Source organism: Pseudophryne corroboree, chromosome 9, assembly GCF_028390025.1.
Source record: "Pseudophryne corroboree isolate aPseCor3 chromosome 9, aPseCor3.hap2, whole genome shotgun sequence".
Classification (NCBI taxonomy): Eukaryota; Metazoa; Chordata; class Amphibia; order Anura; family Myobatrachidae; genus Pseudophryne; species Pseudophryne corroboree.
The window spans coordinates 62,188,553-62,208,521 of record NC_086452.1 but is presented as its reverse complement, the minus strand read 5'-3'; the positions used below and the strand labels follow the sequence as shown (position 1 = coordinate 62,208,521).

The 19,969-nt window shown below is 49.7% G+C and overlaps 1 protein-coding gene across 1 annotated transcript; it reads left to right on the top strand.

Annotated features, from left to right (window-relative positions):
• The first annotated feature begins 6,781 nt into the window (after positions 1-6,781).
• PLK3 (polo like kinase 3) lies at positions 6,782-18,850 on the top strand. Its single transcript, XM_063939449.1, has 15 exons — positions 6,782-7,014; positions 9,806-9,913; positions 10,371-10,487; positions 12,239-12,368; positions 12,466-12,553; positions 12,696-12,791; positions 13,483-13,681; positions 13,768-13,894; positions 14,207-14,316; positions 14,843-14,963; positions 15,059-15,142; positions 15,381-15,543; positions 15,656-15,785; positions 16,480-16,590; positions 16,927-18,850. The coding sequence occupies exons 1-15, from the start codon at positions 6,856-6,858 to the stop codon at positions 17,119-17,121; spliced, it is 1,938 nt and encodes a 645-aa protein (XP_063795519.1). The 5' UTR covers positions 6,782-6,855; the 3' UTR covers positions 17,122-18,850.
• Positions 18,851-19,969: the final 1,119 nt, after the last annotated feature.

Sequence of the window (19,969 nt, the reverse complement as noted above, 5' to 3'; positions counted from 1 at the left end):
GGAAGCAGTGAGGGTGGGTGCAGCGAGCAATGATAGTGAGTGTAGGGAGCAGTGACAGTAGATGTAAGGAGCAGTGACAGTGGATGTAGGGAGCAGTGACAGTGGGTGTGGGGAGCAGTGACAGTGGGTGTAGGGAGCAGTGACAGTGAATGTAAGGAGCAGTGACAGTGGATGTAGGGAGCAGTGACAGTGGGTGTGGGGAGCAGTGACAGTGGGTGTGGGGAGCAGTGACAGTGGGTGTGGGGAGCAGTGACAGTGGGTGTGGGAAGCAGTGACAGTGGGTGTGGGGAGCAGTGAGGGTGGGTGCAGCGAGCAATGATAGTGAGTGTAGGGAGCAGTGATAGAGGGTGTGGGGAGCAGTGACAGTGGGTGTAGGGAGCAGTGACAGTGGATGTAGGGAGCAGTGACAGTGGATGTAGGGAGCAGTGACAGTGGGTGTGGGGAGCAGTGACAGTGGGTGTAGGGAGCAGTGACAGTGGGTGTGGGGAGCAGTGACAGTGGGTGTAGGGAGCAGTGACAGTGGGTGTAGGGAGCAGTGACAGTGGGTGTAGGGAGCAGTGACAGTGGGGGTAGGAAGCAGTGACAGTGGGTGTGGGGAGCAGTGACAGTGGGTGTAGGGAGCAGTGACAGTGGGGGTAGGGAGCAGTGACAGTGGGTGTAAGGAGCAGTGACAGTGGGGGTAGGAAGCAGTGAGGGTGGGTGCAGCGAGCAATGATAGTGAGTGTAGGGAGCAGTGACAGTAGATGTAGGGAGCAGTGACAGTGGGTGTGGGGAGCAGTGACAGTGGGTGTAGGGAACAGTGATAGAGGGTGTGGGGAGCAGTGACAGTGAGTGTGGGGAGCAGTGACAGTGGATGTAGGGAGCAGTGACAGTGGATGTAGGGAGCAGTGACAGTGGGTGTAGGGAGCAGTGACAGTGGATGTAGGGAGCAGTGACAGTGGGTGTGGGGAGCAGTGACAGTGGATGTAGGGAGCAGTGACAGTGGGTGTGGGGAGCAGTGACAGTGGGTGTAGGGAGCAGTGACAGTGGGTGTGGGGAGCAGTGACAGTGGGTGTAGGGAGCAGTGACAGTGGGTGTAGGGAGCAGTGACAGTGGGTGTGGGGAGCAGTGACAGTGGGTGTAGGGAGCAGTGACAGTGGGTGTAGGGAGCAGTGACAGTGGGTGTAGGGAGCAGTGACAGTGGGTGTGGGGAGCAGTGAGGAAGGGTGTAGGGAGCAGTGACAGTGGATGTAGGGAGCAGTGACAGTGGGTGTAGGGAGCAGTGACAGTGGATGTAGGGAGCAGTGACAGTGGGTGTGGGGAGCAGTGACAGTGGATGTAGGGAGCAGTGACAGTGGGTGTGGGGAGCAGTGACAGTGGGTGTGGGGAGCAGTGACAGTGGGTGTGGGGAGCAGTGACAGTGGATGTAGGGAGCAGTGACAGTGGATGTAGGGAGCAGTGACAGTGGGTGTAGGGAGCAGTGACAGTGGATGTAGGGAGCAGTGACAGTGGGTGTGGGGAGCAGTGACAGTGGGTGTAGGGAGCAGTGACAGTGGGTGTAGGGAGCAGTGACAGTGGGTGTGGGGAGCAGTGACAGTGGGTGTAGGGAGCAGTGACAGTGGGTGTAGGGAGCAGTGACAGTGGGTGTAGGGAGCAGTGACAGTGGATGTAGGGAGCAGTGACAGTGGGTGTAGGGAGCAGTGACAGTGGGTGTAGGGAGCAGTGACAGTGGATGTAGGGAGCAGTGACAGTGGATGTAGGGAGCAGTGACAGTGGGTGTAGGGAGCAGTGACAGTGGATGTAGGGAGCAGTGACAGTGGGTGTAGGGAGCAGTGACAGTGGATGTAGGGAGCAGTGACAGTGGGTGTGGGGAGCAGTGACAGTGGGTGTAGGGAGCAGTGACAGTGGGTGTAGGGAGCAGTGACAGTGGGTGTGGGGAGCAGTGACAGTGGGTGTAGGGAGCAGTGACAGTGGGTGTAGGGAGCAGTGACAGTGGGTGTAGGGAGCAGTGACAGTGGGTGTGGGGAGCAGTGAGGAAGGGTGTAGGGAGCAGTGACAGTGGGGGTAGGGAGCAGTGACAGTGGATGTAGGGAGCTGTGACAGTGGGTGTAGGGAGCAGTGACAGTGAATGTAAGGAGCAGTGACAGTGGATGTAGGGAGCAGTGACAGTGGGTGTGGGGAGCAGTGACAGTGGGTGTGGGGAGCAGTGACAGTGGGTGTGGGGAGCAGTGACAGTGGGTGTGGGAAGCAGTGACAGTGGGTGTGGGGAGCAGTGAGGGTGGGTGCAGCGAGCAATGATAGTGAGTGTAGGGAGCAGTGACAGTGGATGTAGGGAGCAGTGACAGTGGGTGTGGGGAGCAGTGACAGTGGGTGTAGGGAGCAGTGACAGTGGGTGTGGGGAGCAGTGACAGTGGGTGTAGGGAGCAGTGACAGTGGGTGTAGGGAGCAGTGACAGTGGGTGTAGGGAGCAGTGACAGTGGGGGTAGGGAGCAGTGACAGTGGGTGTGGGGAGCAGTGACAGTGGGTGTAGGGAGCAGTGACAGTGGGGGTAGGGAGCAGTGACAGTGGGTGTAAGGAGCAGTGACAGTGGGGGTAGGAAGCAGTGAGGGTGGGTGCAGCGAGCAATGATAGTGAGTGTAGGGAGCAGTGACAGTAGATGTAGGGAGCAGTGACAGTGGGTGTGGGGAGCAGTGACAGTGGGTGTAGGGAGCAGTGATAGAGGGTGTGGGGAGCAGTGACAGTGAGTGTGGGGAGCAGTGACAGTGGATGTAGGGAGCAGTGACAGTGGATGTAGGGAGCAGTGACAGTGGGTGTAGGGAGCAGTGACAGTGGATGTAGGGAGCAGTGACAGTGGGTGTGGGGAGCAGTGACAGTGGGTGTAGGGAGCAGTGACAGTGGGTGTGGGGAGCAGTGACAGTGGGTGTAGGGAGCAGTGACAGTGGGTGTGGGGAGCAGTGACAGTGGGTGTAGGGAGCAGTGACAGTGGGTGTAGGGAGCAGTGACAGTGGGTGTAGGGAGCAGTGACAGTGGGTGTGGGGAGCAGTGACAGTGGGTGTAGGGAGCAGTGACAGTGGGTGTAGGGAGCAGTGACAGTGGGTGTAGGGAGCAGTGACAGTGGGTGTGGGGAGCAGTGAGGAAGGGTGTAGGGAGCAGTGACAGTGGATGTAGGGAGCAGTGACAGTGGGTGTAGGGAGCAGTGACAGTGGATGTAGGGAGCAGTGACAGTGGGTGTGGGGAGCAGTGACAGTGGATGTAGGGAGCAGTGACAGTGGATGTAGGGAGCAGTGACAGTGGGTGTAGGGAGCAGTGACAGTGGATGTAGGGAGCAGTGACAGTGGATGTGGGGAGCAGTGACAGTGGGTGTAGGGAGCAGTGACAGTGGGTGTAGGGAGCAGTGACAGTGGGTGTGGGGAGCAGTGACAGTGGGTGTAGGGAGCAGTGACAGTGGGTGTAGGGAGCAGTGACAGTGGGTGTGGGGAGCAGTGAGGAAGGGTGTAGGGAGCAGTGACAGTGGATGTAGGGAGCAGTGACAGTGGGTGTAGGGAGCAGTGACAGTGGATGTAGGGAGCAGTGACAGTGGGTGTGGGGAGCAGTGACAGTGGATGTAGGGAGCAGTGACAGTGGATGTAGGGAGCAGTGACAGTGGGTGTAGGGAGCAGTGACAGTGGATGTAGGGAGCAGTGACAGTGGGTGTGGGGAGCAGTGACAGTGGGTGTAGGGAGCAGTGACAGTGGGTGTAGGGAGCAGTGACAGTGGGTGTGGGGAGCAGTGACAGTGGGTGTAGGGAGCAGTGACAGTGGGTGTAGGGAGCAGTGACAGTGGGTGTGGGGAGCAGTGAGGAAGGGTGTAGGGAGCAGTGACAGTGGGTGTAGGGAGCAGTGACAGTGGGGGTAGGGAGCAGTGACAGTGGGTGTAGGGAGCAGTGACAGTGGGGGTAGGAAGCAGTGAGGGTGGGTGCAGCGAGCAATGATAGTGAGTGTAGGGAGCAGTGACAGTAGATGTAGGGAGCTGTGACAGTGGGTGTAGGGAGCAGTGACAGTGAATGTAAGGAGCAGTGACAGTGGATGTAGGGAGCAGTGACAGTGGGTGTGGGGAGCAGTGACAGTGGGTGTGGGGAGCAGTGACAGTGGGTGTGGGGAGCAGTGACAGTGGGTGTGGGAAGCAGTGACAGTGGGTGTGGGGAGCAGTGAGGGTGGGTGCAGCGAGCAATGATAGTGAGTGTAGGGAGCAGTGATAGAGGGTGTGGGGAGCAGTGACAGTGGGTGTAGGGAGCAGTGACAGTGGATGTAGGGAGCAGTGACAGTGGATGTAGGGAGCAGTGACAGTGGGTGTGGGGAGCAGTGACAGTGGGTGTAGGGAGCAGTGACAGTGGGTGTGGGGAGCAGTGACAGTGGGTGTAGGGAGCAGTGACAGTGGGTGTAGGGAGCAGTGACAGTGGGTGTAGGGAGCAGTGACAGTGGGGGTAGGAAGCAGTGACAGTGGGTGTGGGGAGCAGTGACAGTGGGTGTAGGGAGCAGTGACAGTGGGGGTAGGAAGCAGTGAGGGTGGGTGCAGCGAGCAATGATAGTGAGTGTAGGGAGCAGTGACAGTAGATGTAGGGAGCAGTGACAGTGGGTGTTGGGAGCAGTGACAGTGGGTGTAAGGAGCAGTGACAGTGGGTGTAGGGAACAGTGATAGAGGGTGTGGGGAGCAGTGACAGTGGGTGTGGGGAGCAGTGACAGTGGATGTAGGGAGCAGTGACAGTGGGTGTGGGGAGCAGTGACAGTGGGTGTGGGGAGCAGTGACAGTGGGTGTGGGGAGCAGTGACAGTGGGTGTGGGGAGCAGTGACAGTGGGTGTAGGGAGCAGTGACAGTGGGTGTAGGGAGCAGTGACAGTGGGTGTAGGGAGCAGTGACAGTGGGTGTGGGAAGCAGTGACAGTGGGTGTGGGGAGCAGTGAGGAAGGGTGTAGGGAGCAGTGACAGTGGATGTAGGGAGCAGTGACAGTGGGTGTAGGGAGCAGTGACAGTGGGTGTGGGGAGCAATGAGGAAGGGTGTACGGAGCATTGACAGTGGGGGTAGGAAGCAGTGACAGTGGGGCAATGATAGTGGGTGTGGGGAGCAGTGACAGTGGATGTAGGGAGCAGTGACAGTGGGTGTGGGAAGCAGTGACAGTGGGTGTGGGGAGCAATGAGGAAGGGTGTAAGGAGCATTGACAGTGGGGGTAGGAAGCAGTGACAGTGGGTGTGGGGAGCAGTGACAGTGGGTGTGGGGAGCAGTGACAGTGGGTGTAAGGAGCAGTGACAGTGGATGTAGGGAGCAGTGACAGTGGGTGTAGGGAGCAGTGACAGTGGGGGTAGGGAGCAGTGACAGTGGGTGTAAGGAGCAGTGACAGTGGGGATAGGAAGCAGTGAGGGTGGGTGCAGCGAGCAATGATAGTGAGTGTAGGGAGCAGTGACAGTAGATGTAGGGAGCTGTGACAGTGGGTGTGGGGAGCAGTGACAGTGGGTGTAGGGAGCAGTGACAGTGGGTGTGGGGAGCAGTGACAGTGGGTGTAAGGAGCAGTGAGGAAGGGTGTAAGGAGCAGTGACAGTGGGGGTAGGAAACAGTGAGGGTGGGTGCAGCGAGCAATGATAATGAGTGTAGGGAGCAGTGACAGTGGGTGTAGGGAGCAGTGACAGTGGGTGTAGGGAGCAGTGACAGTGGGGGTAGGGAGCAGTGATAGAGGGTGTGGGGAGCAGTGACAGTGAATGTAAGGAGCAGTGACAGTGGATGTAGGGAGCAGTGACAGTGGGTGTGGGGAGCAGTGACAGTGGGTGTAGGGAGCAGTGACAGTGGGTGTAAGGAGCAGTGACAGTGGGGGTAGGAAGCAGTGAGGGTGGGTGCAGCGAGCAATGATAGTGAGTGTAGGGAGCAGTGACAGTGGATGTAGGGAGCAGTGACAGTGGGTGTAGGGAGCAGTGACAGTGGGTGTAGGGAGCAGTGACAGTGGGTGTAGGGAGCAGTGACAGTGGGTGTAGGGAGCAGTGACAGTGGGTGTGGTGAGCAGTGACAGTGGGTGTAAGGAGCATTGACAGTGGGGGTAGGAAGCAGTGAAGGTGGGTGCAGTGAGCAATGATAGTGGGTGTAAGGAGCAGTGACAGTGGGGGTAGGAAGCAGTGAGGGTGGGTGCAGTGAGCAATGATAGTGAGTGTAGGTTGCAGTGACAGTGAGTGGGGGTAGCAGAGAAGGAGGGTATAGGGAGCAGTAATGATAGGTGTAGGGGGCAGAGAGAGTGGGTGTGGGGAGCAGTGAGGATCAGTGTAGAGAGCAATTATGGTGAGGGTAGGGAGCAGTTAGGGTTGGTGTGCGGAGCAGAAAGCAAGGGTGGGAGTAGGAAGCAGTGAGGGAGGGAGCAGTGCGGGTTGGTGTGGGGAGCATTAAGGGAGGGTGGGAGTAGGGAGCAGTAAGGGAGGGTGGGAGTAGGGAGCGGTGAGGGTGGGTGCGGGGAGCAATGAGGGAGGTTGTAGGGAGCGGGGAGGGAGTGGGGAGCAGTAAGGGAGGGTGGGAGTAGGGAGCGGTGAGGGAGGGAGTAGGGAGCGGTGAGGGTGGGTGTGGGGTGCTCACTGCACAGAGGATGGATGTAGGGAGCCGCTGGCTGAGCCCTGTGCTGTGTGTGTATGTGAGAGTAGTATATATTGCCAGTATATACTAGACTAGTACTAATGAATAGAAGACACGTGGCTCCGGTCCTCGGTTCTCCTGCTGCTGCTCTGCCAGACCACGCCTCACGGGGGGCACTGCGCATGCGTCTGACGTCAGCCACCCTCCCATTGATAAAAGCTCCGTGCAGTGCGGCTGCGGGGAGTCAGTCAGTGGAGCTGAGCTTTGGGTGTAGGCTGGATGGTTGGAACCGGTCATGGAGTCTGCGTGTTATATCCAGTCACATCCCTATCAGACCAGCCTGCTGGCTGTCCCCAAGCCCGATCCCCCTCGAGTCGGGCACCAGAGCCCCTGCAAGATCATCACAGACCCCCTGAGCGGCCGGAGCTACAGGAAGGGACGGCTGCTGGGCAAGGTGAGACCCCAGACCCATTATTATATTACCTGCATGTGCTGGGCAGGTCAGGGCTGCTGGGCAAGGGGAGACCCCAAATCTGTTATTATATTACCTGTATGTGCAGGGCTTGGCAAGGTGACCCCACAGACCTATTATATTACCTGTATATGCAGGGCTGCTGGGCAAGGTGAGACCCCAGACCTATTATACTACCTGTATATGCAGTGCTGCTGCCGGGCATGGTGAGACCCCAGACCTATTATTATATTGTATATGCAGGGCAAGGTGAGGCCCCAGACCTGTTGTTCTATCACCTGTATATGCAGGGTTGCTGGGCATGGTGAGACCCCAGACCTATAATAATACTTGTATGGAAATGGCTGCTGTGAAAGGTGAGCGCTCCTGCACTGACCCATTATTATTTTACAGAAGGGGGATGTGGGCCAAAGTGAGATGCCCTGTACCCATTATTATAGTATCTGTATATACAGGAGGGGGCTGCTGGTCAATGAGACCCCAGACCTTTTCTATTACCTGTACATGCAGGGCAGATCTGCTGCGTATAGGAAAGAGCTATTGGGCACAAGGAGGCTCCAGGCCCATTATTATGGTGTGTTCTCTAAGTGGTGGGGGCTGCTGGGCCAGTATTATATTATCTATATATTGTTTGGGGTGAGGCTTGTGCTCCTGGGTTATGTGACTGCTGTGGGAGTTTCTCTTTATCAGTACACTTATGCCTAGCTGACCCACCATGTGATAAAATATTTCTATATAATGCAATAGAACATTGGGGGCTGCTGTGTAAAGGGACACCACAAGACTCAATGTTATGTTGCTGATCACAAAACCTTACTCTGGGTCTAGGGGCAATGCCACTGCAGACACTCTATGGATGGCACTACTGTAATCTCATTCACTGTCCACAACCTGCTGCAGAACCCCTTCTATATGTTTTGATTGACAGCTGGTTCCTGAGTATTGTCTGCAGAGCCTAGCCTCCTATTTGGCTCCTCTCCTGGTGGTGGATAATTTTAGTAATTATGATATTGTGCAGAGCTGTACAGCGTGATGGATAGTGTCGGAGCTTTATTAATGCCGTTGGTAGTCTGCCTCCCTTGAGCAGTGAATGTCCTGGGGACGAGCCTGGAATATCAATGTCTGCTCTAATCCTCTGAACCCACCAGGCTTGTCCTTGGTCTCTGCGGTGTTTCCGATTGGCTGTATGCGAATCGTCCTAGCCAGTGGCTGTTATGTTTTAGGATGGTTACTTGGCAAGTGTGTTGATTTTTAGCTTTCTGGATGTTTTGCATCAGTGACTTAATTGCTTTGTTAATATTACGTCAGTGGCTGTGCACTTTGTATGCATGGGGCACAGATTCATGAATATTCCCTATCGGAGTATAAATTCCCTGCATGCAGGCAGGGTTTGTATCCTGCAAAGCCACTTGCCCTTTGTTGTGGTTCTGCATCCATAGCTGGTATTTATGGTTCCTGACGGCTATTATGCAGCAGGTCACCAGGTGTTTCTCTAGGTTACCGGCTAACACCTCAGTGATTGAGCCCAGCAATGCATTATTCTGCAGAATGACACTTGGCGGTGAATGAGCTCAGTGTGACTAGGTTGCAGTGTCTGAGGGATTTGTAGTGAGTGCATTTGTTGGTATGTAGCTGGCAGGCTGACACTACTGGCATCCTCCTAGTTACCCTTCTCTCAGCCTGCAGACACCTTCCCTGAGTCATGTCCTTTCTCTCTACCTGATCTTGGCCCAGCCTGTCTATTGGCAGTGAGCTACATTCCTGGCCCAGCCTGTCAATAGGAGGTGAACTACATTCCTGGGTTCCTTATCCTCTTGTGAAACCTGTGAAATGCCATAAATGCATTGTTTGCACTCCTTAGATGGCTTTACGGTTATTCTGTGGCAGAAGAATACTGCAGACTATTCCTGAGCAGGATTTAGCTTGCTGCCAGTATACGGACATGGCCCCGTTTTTCTGTCCCTTTGTCAGTCTGCGTTGTGCAGCCTCCTCTCCTGCAATGTGTGTGACAAATGCTGGTTGGGATCACAGAGACAGTCTCCTGTTCAGCAGAGGCTAATAGTACGGGGTGGCTGTTAATCGGTTGCCTTGGACAGCCTGCGGTCACTCTTGCGATATGAGGAAATGATTCAGTGCTTGTGTGGCTAGTGAATAGACGTGGTCTTGTTACTACCAACATGAGTGACTGAGAGCTTTCTATAAATAGTGCAGCGGAAGCTCTCGCATCCTAAGTTATATTAGGATCAGACTGCAGGAAGGATCTATAATGGGGTGTCTGTCACCCTAGGGTGACAATCAAACAAGTCCTGGTTCATCCTTTACCCCAGTGCTTGGCTGAATGTTGGATTTATGCTGTAGTGCATTGCTGTATTAAACATTACCATACAATACTGACAAACTGATAATTCTATGTATAATCATGTTTATGTCTACATATGGACTTAATGTCTTCTCATAGTTCTTGCATTGTTCCTCTAGCAGTCAGTCACCACCCATCTGTGAAATACATCACTCTATCAGGGGTGGAGAACCTTTGGTCTTCCAGCTGTTGAACTACACATACCAGCATGCCCTACTACAGTTTTGCCGTTTGCCAATACTACAACTGTTGCTGGGATGTGTAGCTTAACAGTTGGAGGGCCAAAGGTTCCACACCGCTGCTCTATTTGGACACTGCTCCCTATATGCTATGATGCCAATTTAACCCTTCAATAATATTAAGTTGCACTTGTAGTGAATTTTACACATGTTGATGACATGTTGGGTTTTTCAGGGCGGATTTGCTCGATGCTATGAAATGACGGAAGTTTCCACGAATAAGAGCTACGCTGTGAAAGTTATTCCACACAGCCGCGTCTCCAAACCTCACCAGCGTGAGAAGGTGAGTGACGTGACCCTCATCTTAATCAGGCATGAAACCAAACGAAGATGACAGAACAGCCCCAAATCCAGCCCAGCCTCTGGCCATTATAAGGTTAATAGCCCTTTACAATCTGCTGACTGTGGCTCTGGTTTTATAGACCTGTAATATTATATTTACATGGTAATAAAAGGCTTTGTGTTCAAAGGGTTCCGGTCGCCTTTACACATCCTCTGCTTCTTATGAAAGCAGAGATGGACACGCCTGTAGTTATGGGTCATACATGTAGTAGCTATAATCTGTATATTCTCAGCAGAGGTGTTTGCTCCCCCACAATGACACAGGAAAACTGTCCCTGAAAACAGATGAGGTTCTGAACTCCATACTGTATTTCCCAATCAATAGGACCTAGTGTGGACACGTTAGTCTGGTAGTCTGGGCAAGTAAGTCAATGTTCACTCGTTCTCTTTTCCTACAGATTGTAAATGAAATTGATCTCCATAGAGAGCTTCATCACAAGCACGTTGTGAAGTTCTCTCACCACTTCGAGGACTCTGAAAACATCTATATCTTTCTTGAACTCTGCAGCCGCAAAGTGAGTATCTGTTATGGGAATACCTTTCTCAGGTGTCCTGTTGGGGCCTGTAGAGTAATGGCTTCCGCACATGAGGTTCTGCTGTTACTCCTTTGCCTGACTCAGACGCTGGAATCTGTCATCTAGTATACAGCACCCGGCTTCCTGAGCTTTGTAAATCTGCCTTATAGCATCTAGCTGTAGCTTCCTGCTTACTTTCACAATGACTGTACTTCTTAGCTTCACAAGGTGGTGGGAATAAAACGCTGCCGCTTATGTGTAAACCAGCCGTGGGATGCTGTGGCGGGAGATTAATTCTGCAGGGAAAGTTGCTGCACTTATTCCAGTGCGTCCTCTGTACGATTTCACCAGGTGGTGGTGGTAGCGGCTTGTTCCCATATACCCCTTTGTGAAGTTCACGGCTCCACATGACCCCACCCCCACCATGCAGAGACTATGTAATCTAACCTGTCTTCAAGTGAAATGACAACCAGCTGTGCAGACTCTGAAGGCTCTTTGTAATATTTTGTGTCCGAAAATAAATTCCATCCCTTTCTGTAGCTATGAATCTCTCCAGATTTCACATACAGACGTCTGGTGCACAAAGGCTCTCACTGTACAGCTGGTTCCGTAGTTATGTCTGTCAGACATGCCCTCTATAGCTAGTATTTCAGTGGATACAGTGGTTGGGGTACAGTCCTTAGGTCAACCAGTATTGGTCGACATGCATTTAAGTCAACACCTGGAAAGGTCGACATGAGCATTAGGTTGACTTTTCGATCCACGTGGAACACGATTGGTAATGGTAACCTGTGTGAGGAAACTACACTAATTGCGGTTCCTGGTCACTTTACGAAGAAAACACTTATTTTAAAACTCGTGTTGACCTTTTTCCATGTGTCTACTTACTGCTTGTTGACCTACAGTTGTGTCCACTTACATCTTTGTTAATTTGCTAAATTTGGCACATGTAAAACATGGCTAAGCTGTTTTTCACGAGTAACGAGTGGATGGATTTTAAAAGTTTTGTTTGCCATAATAGAATATGTATAAAGTAACTAACATATTAAAGAAGCAAGTTAAGAAAAATCACAAGGCATGGCTTAATCTGAGTCTATAGTATGTTACACCAAGACATACATGGTGGGATATAGCAAAGATATATGTGGATACATCTGTAATTGGTGGGTCGACCTAACAAACACATTCCATGTTGGTTACAGGCTGAAAACATTGTTAAAGTCAGTGGAGCCCCAATGTAGTGTACTTATTCCTCTGCAGTAGGCAGCCATATTAGGAGGGAGGAGCTTCTGTAATACAGTGGCAGCTTGCCAGACTTGCTGTGCAGCAAAGCACTGTGTGGATTGGCTGATTCATACATTGGGGTGGGAACAATGTTGCAGTAACATGGAAAATATATATTCCCTGTATTGTATTAGTCTCGTATGTATGTATGTAGTGCTGCTGCTTTTTTTTATATATATATATATATATATATATATATATATATATATATATATATATATAATCTCTCTTTTGTGGGTCAGAAGTAGCTTTTTAAATATATTCTAATGTAATTCGCTAATGACATGACTGCAGTAAATGTAAGATTCCATACCTACAGTTCAGTGTAGCAACCACATTAAGTGTTATGAATGTCACTGAATACATTTCAATAGCTGGTTCACTTTCAAAAGTAATCTTTTGACTAGAATTAGCACGGATTGTTTGCCTTTGGGGCTTAACACTAAGGGTGTGTTTCCTATTTGCAGTCTCTTGCTCACATCTGGAAGGCACGGCATACTCTTCTGGAACCTGAAGTGAGGTATTACCTCAAGCAAATAATTTCTGGCCTTAAGTATCTGCATGTGCGAGGCATTCTTCACCGGGACCTCAAACTAGGTATATAATGTAATCAGCCTCTGTTCTGTACTGACTGTTGGGTCACCTTTAAATCCTTAAATATTTTATATTTTAATTTTCCTTTTAATATTTGTAGGTAACTTTTTCATCAATGATAACATGGAGTTGAAAGTTGGTGACTTTGGATTGGCTGCCAGACTGGAGCCACCAGATCAGAGGAAGAAGTGAGTGGCACGTCCTTTCTTGGTTTATTGACTGGTTTAAGATAGCTTGCACCGTGTTCTTTATGGCCCTGGCGAGTATGATGTGTCATCTTTAAAGATTGAACCTACTTATTCTGCTGTAACTGCCTATTTTCTTATCTAGAACAATCTGTGGAACTCCAAACTACTTGGCCCCCGAAGTCCTCTACAGGCATGGCCACGGTCCGGAATCGGATATCTGGTCCCTGGGATGTGTTATGTGAGTCTTGCTGCCTTTTATCATTGATCATATTTCAAGCTGTTCAGTAAAAGAGAAAGGTGCTTATATTCTAGAAAAAACAACCATGTGGGTTCTGTGGCCAGGCCTGGGTGGAAATTAATCACCAGCTGCATCTCTTGTTTTTAATGTCGCACAGGAAACCGGTGACATTACTGTATCTGTTATGCAACTCAGCCATAGTTCTTGCGTTAAGCTGTTTGTTGTATTTTGTGTGTATTAAATGTATGGAGCACAATCTGCACCTGGAAAATCTGCAGCTCCTGACTGTGTCCTTTGGTGTAAAGATCATTAATGTCTGCACTTCATTCCATCTAGTGAACACGGCAAATCTCTCTGGAATAAACATTCTAGTGTCACATTCTCTTGTGGCTTCCTGACCTATTTTTTGCATAGGTGTTAAGTGGATCATGTAACATTGTGTCTATGCATACTGAGAGAGAGCCTCCATCTATACCCCGATTTCCCACCCCCTGGTTTCCAAACTATAATTACTAAACAAAAATAGCATTGGCTTACCATGACCTCATTACAAGTGGTTACTAGTTAAACTTCTCGTTAATGTTCTGTTGGCATGCATTATGTTTGCTGTCCCTTGTCCCACGAAGGGGTCTTTGAGTGTGTGTGGTTTGTATTGGCACATGGATAGCTAAAGCCTTGTGTCTCCTCCCAGGTATACTTTGCTCTGCGGAACCCCTCCGTTCGAAACTTCAGATTTGAAAGAAACCTACCGCTGCATCAAGCAGGTGAAATATACCCTGCCAGCCTGTCTCTCTTCTGCGGCTAAGCAGCTCATAGTGGCGATCCTGAAGCGCTGCCCCAGTGAGCGTCTAACTTTGGACCAAATCCTGGAGCATGAGTTCTTCACAAAGGTGAGTTTACCCCCTTCGTGGGTTTCTGATGGCTTAAGTAAAGCAGGGAAAGGATTTGACTTAATTCGGTGTATATTCTCATGCAGAGTTACACTCCAGACAAGCTGCCACCTAGTAGTTGTGTGATGGTCCCAGAACTGCATCCACCAAACCCTGCCAAGAGCCTCTTCACCAAAGTTGCTAAGAGTTTGTTTGGCAAAAGCAAATCCAAAGGTAGGTTGCCTTCACTTCATTATGGGGCATTGCGCAGGGGATCTGTGAAATGTTCTCTGATCCCTGAGCTGTTAAGCCAGTACCCTGACTGTTGCTAGAGAATTGGGAAATGTATGTGACCTTGTCTCAAGCCTTCTCAGAACACAGATGCAGGGACTTCTGTGTTTGCAGACACGGCTGCTAAGTTAAACCTGAGGCTTTTCTGCAGTCAAGCAGCCTTTGTCTCCTGACATCCTGCTTGGTTGTGAATAGACTTGTATGGTTCAGGAAAACCTTTTTCTCTTGTATCTGAAACATCTGGTTTTCCTGCAGCTAAGAAAGGAGCCTCTGTGGAGAAGGAAGAAATCTCTAAGCTGGTGACTGGTCTGATGAAAACGTCCATCTGCCGACAGCTGAGCTATAAAACAGTGGATGGCAATGAGGTTGGTATCATGTCGGGAATAGAATGGTCATCGAGGATGCACGTTAAGTGACCGCTTCTGGTCTTGCTGCTTCTGGTCTTGTAGACTACGATACTTTAAAAGGTTTTATGAATAATTGTAGGGTGCCGGGAGCCTAAGGCTGGGTATATATTAGGTGATCATACGGATGCAGCTCTGAGCAATATATTGTCCTTATTGCTCAGTATGTACCTGTGATTGCGTACTCCCAGTCAGCAGGGTTGTCCCAGCGGATGTACTGCGCTTCAGATGGGACAAGCTCACTGACCATGACAAGCGGGTAAATGCGTCTGGTAACAATATCTCACGGCTGTACACGCAACTGTACAGTATGCGCTTGATATCATACAGACTGTTAGGATGGCTGGGATACACCGTCCTGATGTGTACCCAGCTTAAGAGTCTGGTGTTGACCAGTGTTACTATAGCTTCCTGGCATCTTGGTGTTAAAGTCTCTATATTCAGGAGACTATTGAATTGACTTTGTAAATTTTTTTTGTGCCGACAGGTTGCCCCAGTTGCTGGCCATGTCCTAAGTGGTACTTACAGCCCTGTAGAAACTCTAACAGAAGAGGCTTCTGGGAAGTCTGTCTCTCAGTCAATCCGTGGGAGCCTGGTTAGCAGTGATGGTAAGACGTGACACTATACAGCTTGTATGACCATTGGCTCTGTAATGCAGCTGTTTAGAACGTATGTAATAGCTGCTAAAATTGTCTCTCTACAGCTTTGGAAGACTGCATTACTGCATCGGGCGTTATGGAAACTGCTCTCGAAGTCATCAAAGACTGTTTGTCCTCCATGCCGACAGGTAATACCCTGCAGGGAATAGCAGGACCATGTCATTCTGTAAATACCAGAAGAATCATGATTCTCCCCCTCCCCCACGAGCCAATGCAGCCTCCTAACTAAACTTGCTGTACTCCATAGGCGACCTGTGGCTTTCCAGCTATTCTGGAATTTGTAGTTCTACAACAGCTGGTGACGCAAACTAGCATAACAAACATGAGCGGGAGATTTGTGTATTAACTGTTTATTTTTGTCCACAGGTGAGGGGAAGGCAACACCTCTCTCCAGACATGATAATTTTGTTTGGGTGAGCAAATGGGTGGATTACTCAAACAAGTATGGGTTTGGCTACCAGCTGTCCAACCGCTGCATCGGGGTCCTCTTCAATAATGGCACACACATGGTGCTACCGGCAAACCGCAGGTCAGTAGAATAATCTAAAGTTTGAATTAAACGCAAACAGTCTGTAAAAGGCCTGCTATAGCAACTGATGCATTATATTTGTCATGGACCATTTTTGTTTTCACTTTCCCAGGAACGTCCATTATAATCTGACAAACAGCCGCCACTTTGTGTTCCCTGTTACGGCGGTGCCAGAGCAGCTCCAGGGCCAAATGAACGTCCTGCAGTACTTTGCTACATACATGGAGAAAAACCTTATGAAGGTGAGTAGAGACCCTCTGTATTCACTCTGGTGTAATCAGGGACTTTGTAGTGCTGATGCCCTTTCAGTCACTGTTTCCGAAGCCAGCTGGCTCCTCTTGGGTTACTAAAATGCCTGGCTGGGTTATTTGACTGATGCACATTTGCATTGCAAATACAGTGATTATTTTTACATGGCTATTTCTGAAAGGCTGGATAGATGCAAATCTGAGCATGTTACCTCTTCCTGCTGCTCTGCGTAATACCCAGTAACGTCACATCTAGAATACTGGAAGTGAAACTGGATGACTTCAGTGTGTCGCTAGTCTTGAGTGATGTAACTGGCAGCAGTAACCTATTTTGCATAAGTTCCGTATCTGTAATGTCTGGGTGAGGTGTTGCTGTAAGTCATACCAGAAAAGCAAATTAAAGGTGTATGTAAGGCACAATTAAGGTATACAGAGTATCAAGAGAAGCCTGACGTGCCAACTGCAGTCTCTAGGTGTGGTGAGAGCAGGTGTTCATATTGCTGGTGACCAGTTTCTAGTGTTAAGTCCAGGAATGCTGCACCACAAGTGCATGGGATTTAGGATAAATTAGGTTTGAGGCTACTTTGGAAATTGTACTGAACTTTCCCTGTAATGGAGGACTCTGCAGCTTGCAGCGTAATCTATTGAACTCTGCACTGGTGACTATAACCTGTTTTTGTGCCCACAGGGTGGGGATCTCCCATGTCACGATGAGGGGAGCCAGCCCCTCTTGCTGCTCCTGCAGTGGGTGAAAACAGAACATGCTCTGCTGATGCTCTTCAACAATGGAACCCTTCAGGTAGGATGGTTCTGCAGCTTTCACTTATACCCCTTTTACACTGCCCAAATAACCAGGTTGACCTAGTAAATTCAACCCGGGTAGCAAGCATGGTTGGATAAGTATAGCGGATGATCTGTGTCATCCGACCAGATCCCATTTGCCATGTAAACAGGGATTTCAAGCTGCTGTGACACGGCTCAAAACCCATCTTCAGCAACCCGTACTGAAATCTGGATTGCCGTGTAAAACTAGCTAGTGATCTCCATAGGGATAGGAAGTACCAGTAAACTGTGCTTCATATTTTCTTAGAATTAAACCCTGACATCTTCAATATGTCTTCTGTTCTTTCAACAGGTGAATTTTTACAACGATCACACTAAGCTCATTCTCAGCAAACCTCAGGACGTCTACCTGGTCACTTACATTAACCGGGACCGTAACTCCCAGACGTTCCTGCTCAACTCCTTGCAGCAAAGCGGCTGCAGCTCTGATATGTTCCACCGCTTAAAATATACTTTGAAACTCCTCCAGCAGAAAGCAGAGTCTTAAACGTCATCCTTGCAGTGCGTCCTCCATGTGTGATGCCAGTGACTGATAAGGGGGCACTTTACCATCTAGCGGACTGGACACTTCTGCTGGGGATACAAGGCAGTGGTCTGTGCTCTTGTCTGGATAATTAACTTGGAATTATGTTATAAGGAGAGGCCTGTGCCTGGTTACAGGTCCGTCACTCCTATTATACAATCCAGTGGCTCATGTGAGCATTTTGGTGCTTGAAACCTGAACCTACCAATTGTAGCGGAACACTTTAATCTACTAATCACCTACTAGCGAACTGTATCTTCACCTGGTAAACACTGGTGCCACGTGTAAGGTGCTTCTTACCACTATCTGGGTTATGGGATGAACACATCTGGGACAGCTGCTCCGCTTTGACTGTTCTGTGTCTGGCATGTTCCAAAAAGGAATATCAACCCACTGACATTGATACAGCCTTGTTAATAGGCTTAAGCCGATCATTGGTCTGAGGCAGCTCAGTGGCAGGATTAATCCTGTCGCGTTCATCTAAACTTCAGCTGAGCTATTGCCATGCTGCCTCTACCTTCTCTGTAGGTCTTATGTCATTGTGGTTGTTTAACGTGTGCCCCCTCCCCCATTCATCAGAGCCTGTGACCGTTGCACAATGGAACCAGCTGCTGGGGGCTGCCCCTCTTTGAAACATTCCAAAGTTTATTGGGCGACTCTTCCCAGCAGCTGCTCCTGTGTGATCAGTAGGACTTGGCTCTCCCCCCTCCTTGTTTTGTGCAATGTTTTGCTGTATGTGTATTCAATAAGGATGTTGCCTGCAAAAGATTGCCTTACATCTGCAGCAGATAACCGGCTGTTCATGAGACTGTATGTGAACATATACAATAGTCTTCTGGTTCTCAGTCTGAACTAAGTCCTGCACTGTGGTGGTAGTTTAACAATGGCTGGAGTCACAGGAAGCCATCATCTGATTGGAGGATCACTGTTCCCCTTGTCTCTGTACCTTTTTTGGCTGGTGCAGTACAGTGGTTTTTTTTTTGTTTGTTTGTTTGTTTTTTGTTTGATTATGGTCTGTACCGGCCAAAAAGGGCTTTGTACTGTGTTTTGGCATCTCCCAATCCTATTCCTTCCTATGGGAGATCGCAGGACCACACCCCCTTTACTAGTGGCCACACCCACTTTACAAATTTGTACTGGTTGTTGGCACGGCAGTGTTGGAGGGTATGCATCTTGGAGAGGTGACTGGACGTGAGTCGTAACTAGTCTTTAGTCTGCTCAAATGCCCTTTTATCAGTCTTACATATGTTTACCCACCCACTATCGCACTAAGTTACTACCAAAGGTATACTTTATTTCAGAGCTTGCTGTTCTAGGCAATCTCCATAGTCATTTGTCTTCTCACCAAAAATGTAACACCTTTTTTAGTTTGCTTTAATGTATCTGACATCCTTTACCAAAGACCCTTCAGAGGATTTAATTTGTGAATCCCAAGCACCATTGTATAACCTTTAAATGGTGCTGAAATCATAACGGCACTTTAAGTTATCACACCCCCACCACCCCTAATGTGTGTTTTCAAAACGCTACATATCGAGGGGTCGGAAAATCTGTCTAATTGCCAGTAGATGTCTCGCACCTTTCCATTTTTGTTGAAATGTCTGCTAGTTTCAGGTTAATTTTCCTGGTACTGACCCCACTAGACTTCTGTGGGGGCTAATAAAACTGTTTTGTGTTTAATTTCAATGTCTAATTAGAACATTTATTTATGTTTTATTTATAAAGTTGTATTTATTTTTAACTTTTTTTTTTTTTTTTTTTTCTTCCTTAAATCACATTGAGCAGGGAAAGTGAAACTGTTTTATACAAAAACAAATAAATAACTCTGGTTTGACAAATGCATTTTCTGTGTTCTTTAAAGTATCAAAGCATTCACGAACTATTTAGCACAAGTACATTCACTGTTCAACAGGGGCAGAACTACCATTGGTGAGGCACAGTGCTTAAAGTGGTCCTAGAGAGGTGGTGGAACTCGCCCCCCGGTGCCCATGCAATAAAGGGGCCTGGTTACACAATAGTAATACCCACAGTAGCACCCCTAATACACAATGCCCATAGCAGTAGCACCCATTTTACAATGACCACAGTTGTAGTGCCCCTTATGCAATGTCCACTGTACTGGTAGTGCTCATAGTAGTGGTGCCCCTTATCAATGCCCCCAGTAGTAGTGCCCTTTATGTCCCCAGGAGTGGTGCCCCGATTACAATGCCCCAGTAGTAGTCACCTGTAGTAATGCCCCCAGTCGTTTAGCACCCTGCAGTTATGACCCCAGTTTACCCCCACTTTAGTTTAGCGTCCCAGTGGTAATGCCCCCAGTAGTTTAGCCCCTGCAGTTTACCCCCACTTTAGTTTAGCCTCCCAGTGGTAATGCCCCCAGTAGTTTAGCCCCTGTAGTTTTATTCCTTGTGTAGTCTTGTCCCATGTAGTCATGCCCCCACTGTAGCTTGCCCCAGTAGATGCGCTATACAGTCACACGTTTAAAAATAAAAAAAGCCACCATACTTGCCAAGCCCTGCTCCCATGTCCGACTGCTGTGATCTCCTGGCGTCCGGCTCCCCAGCACTATGAGAGACGTCATGACGTGTGTCTCTCGGCGCGCACTGAGCCAGAAGCCAGAGCTCAGTGCTCAGCTCCTGCTGCCGACTTCCACTATGCAGGGAGAGCCAGGCGCCGCTGATAACACAATCTCAGCGGGCGCCCAGCATCTCCCTGTGCGGCACCGGGTCACATCTGGTGGGGTGAGCTGGAACTGCGTTCAGTCTCCAAGTGGAACTGACGGAATGCAGTTCTACCCTGTTCCGGCTCACTGTAA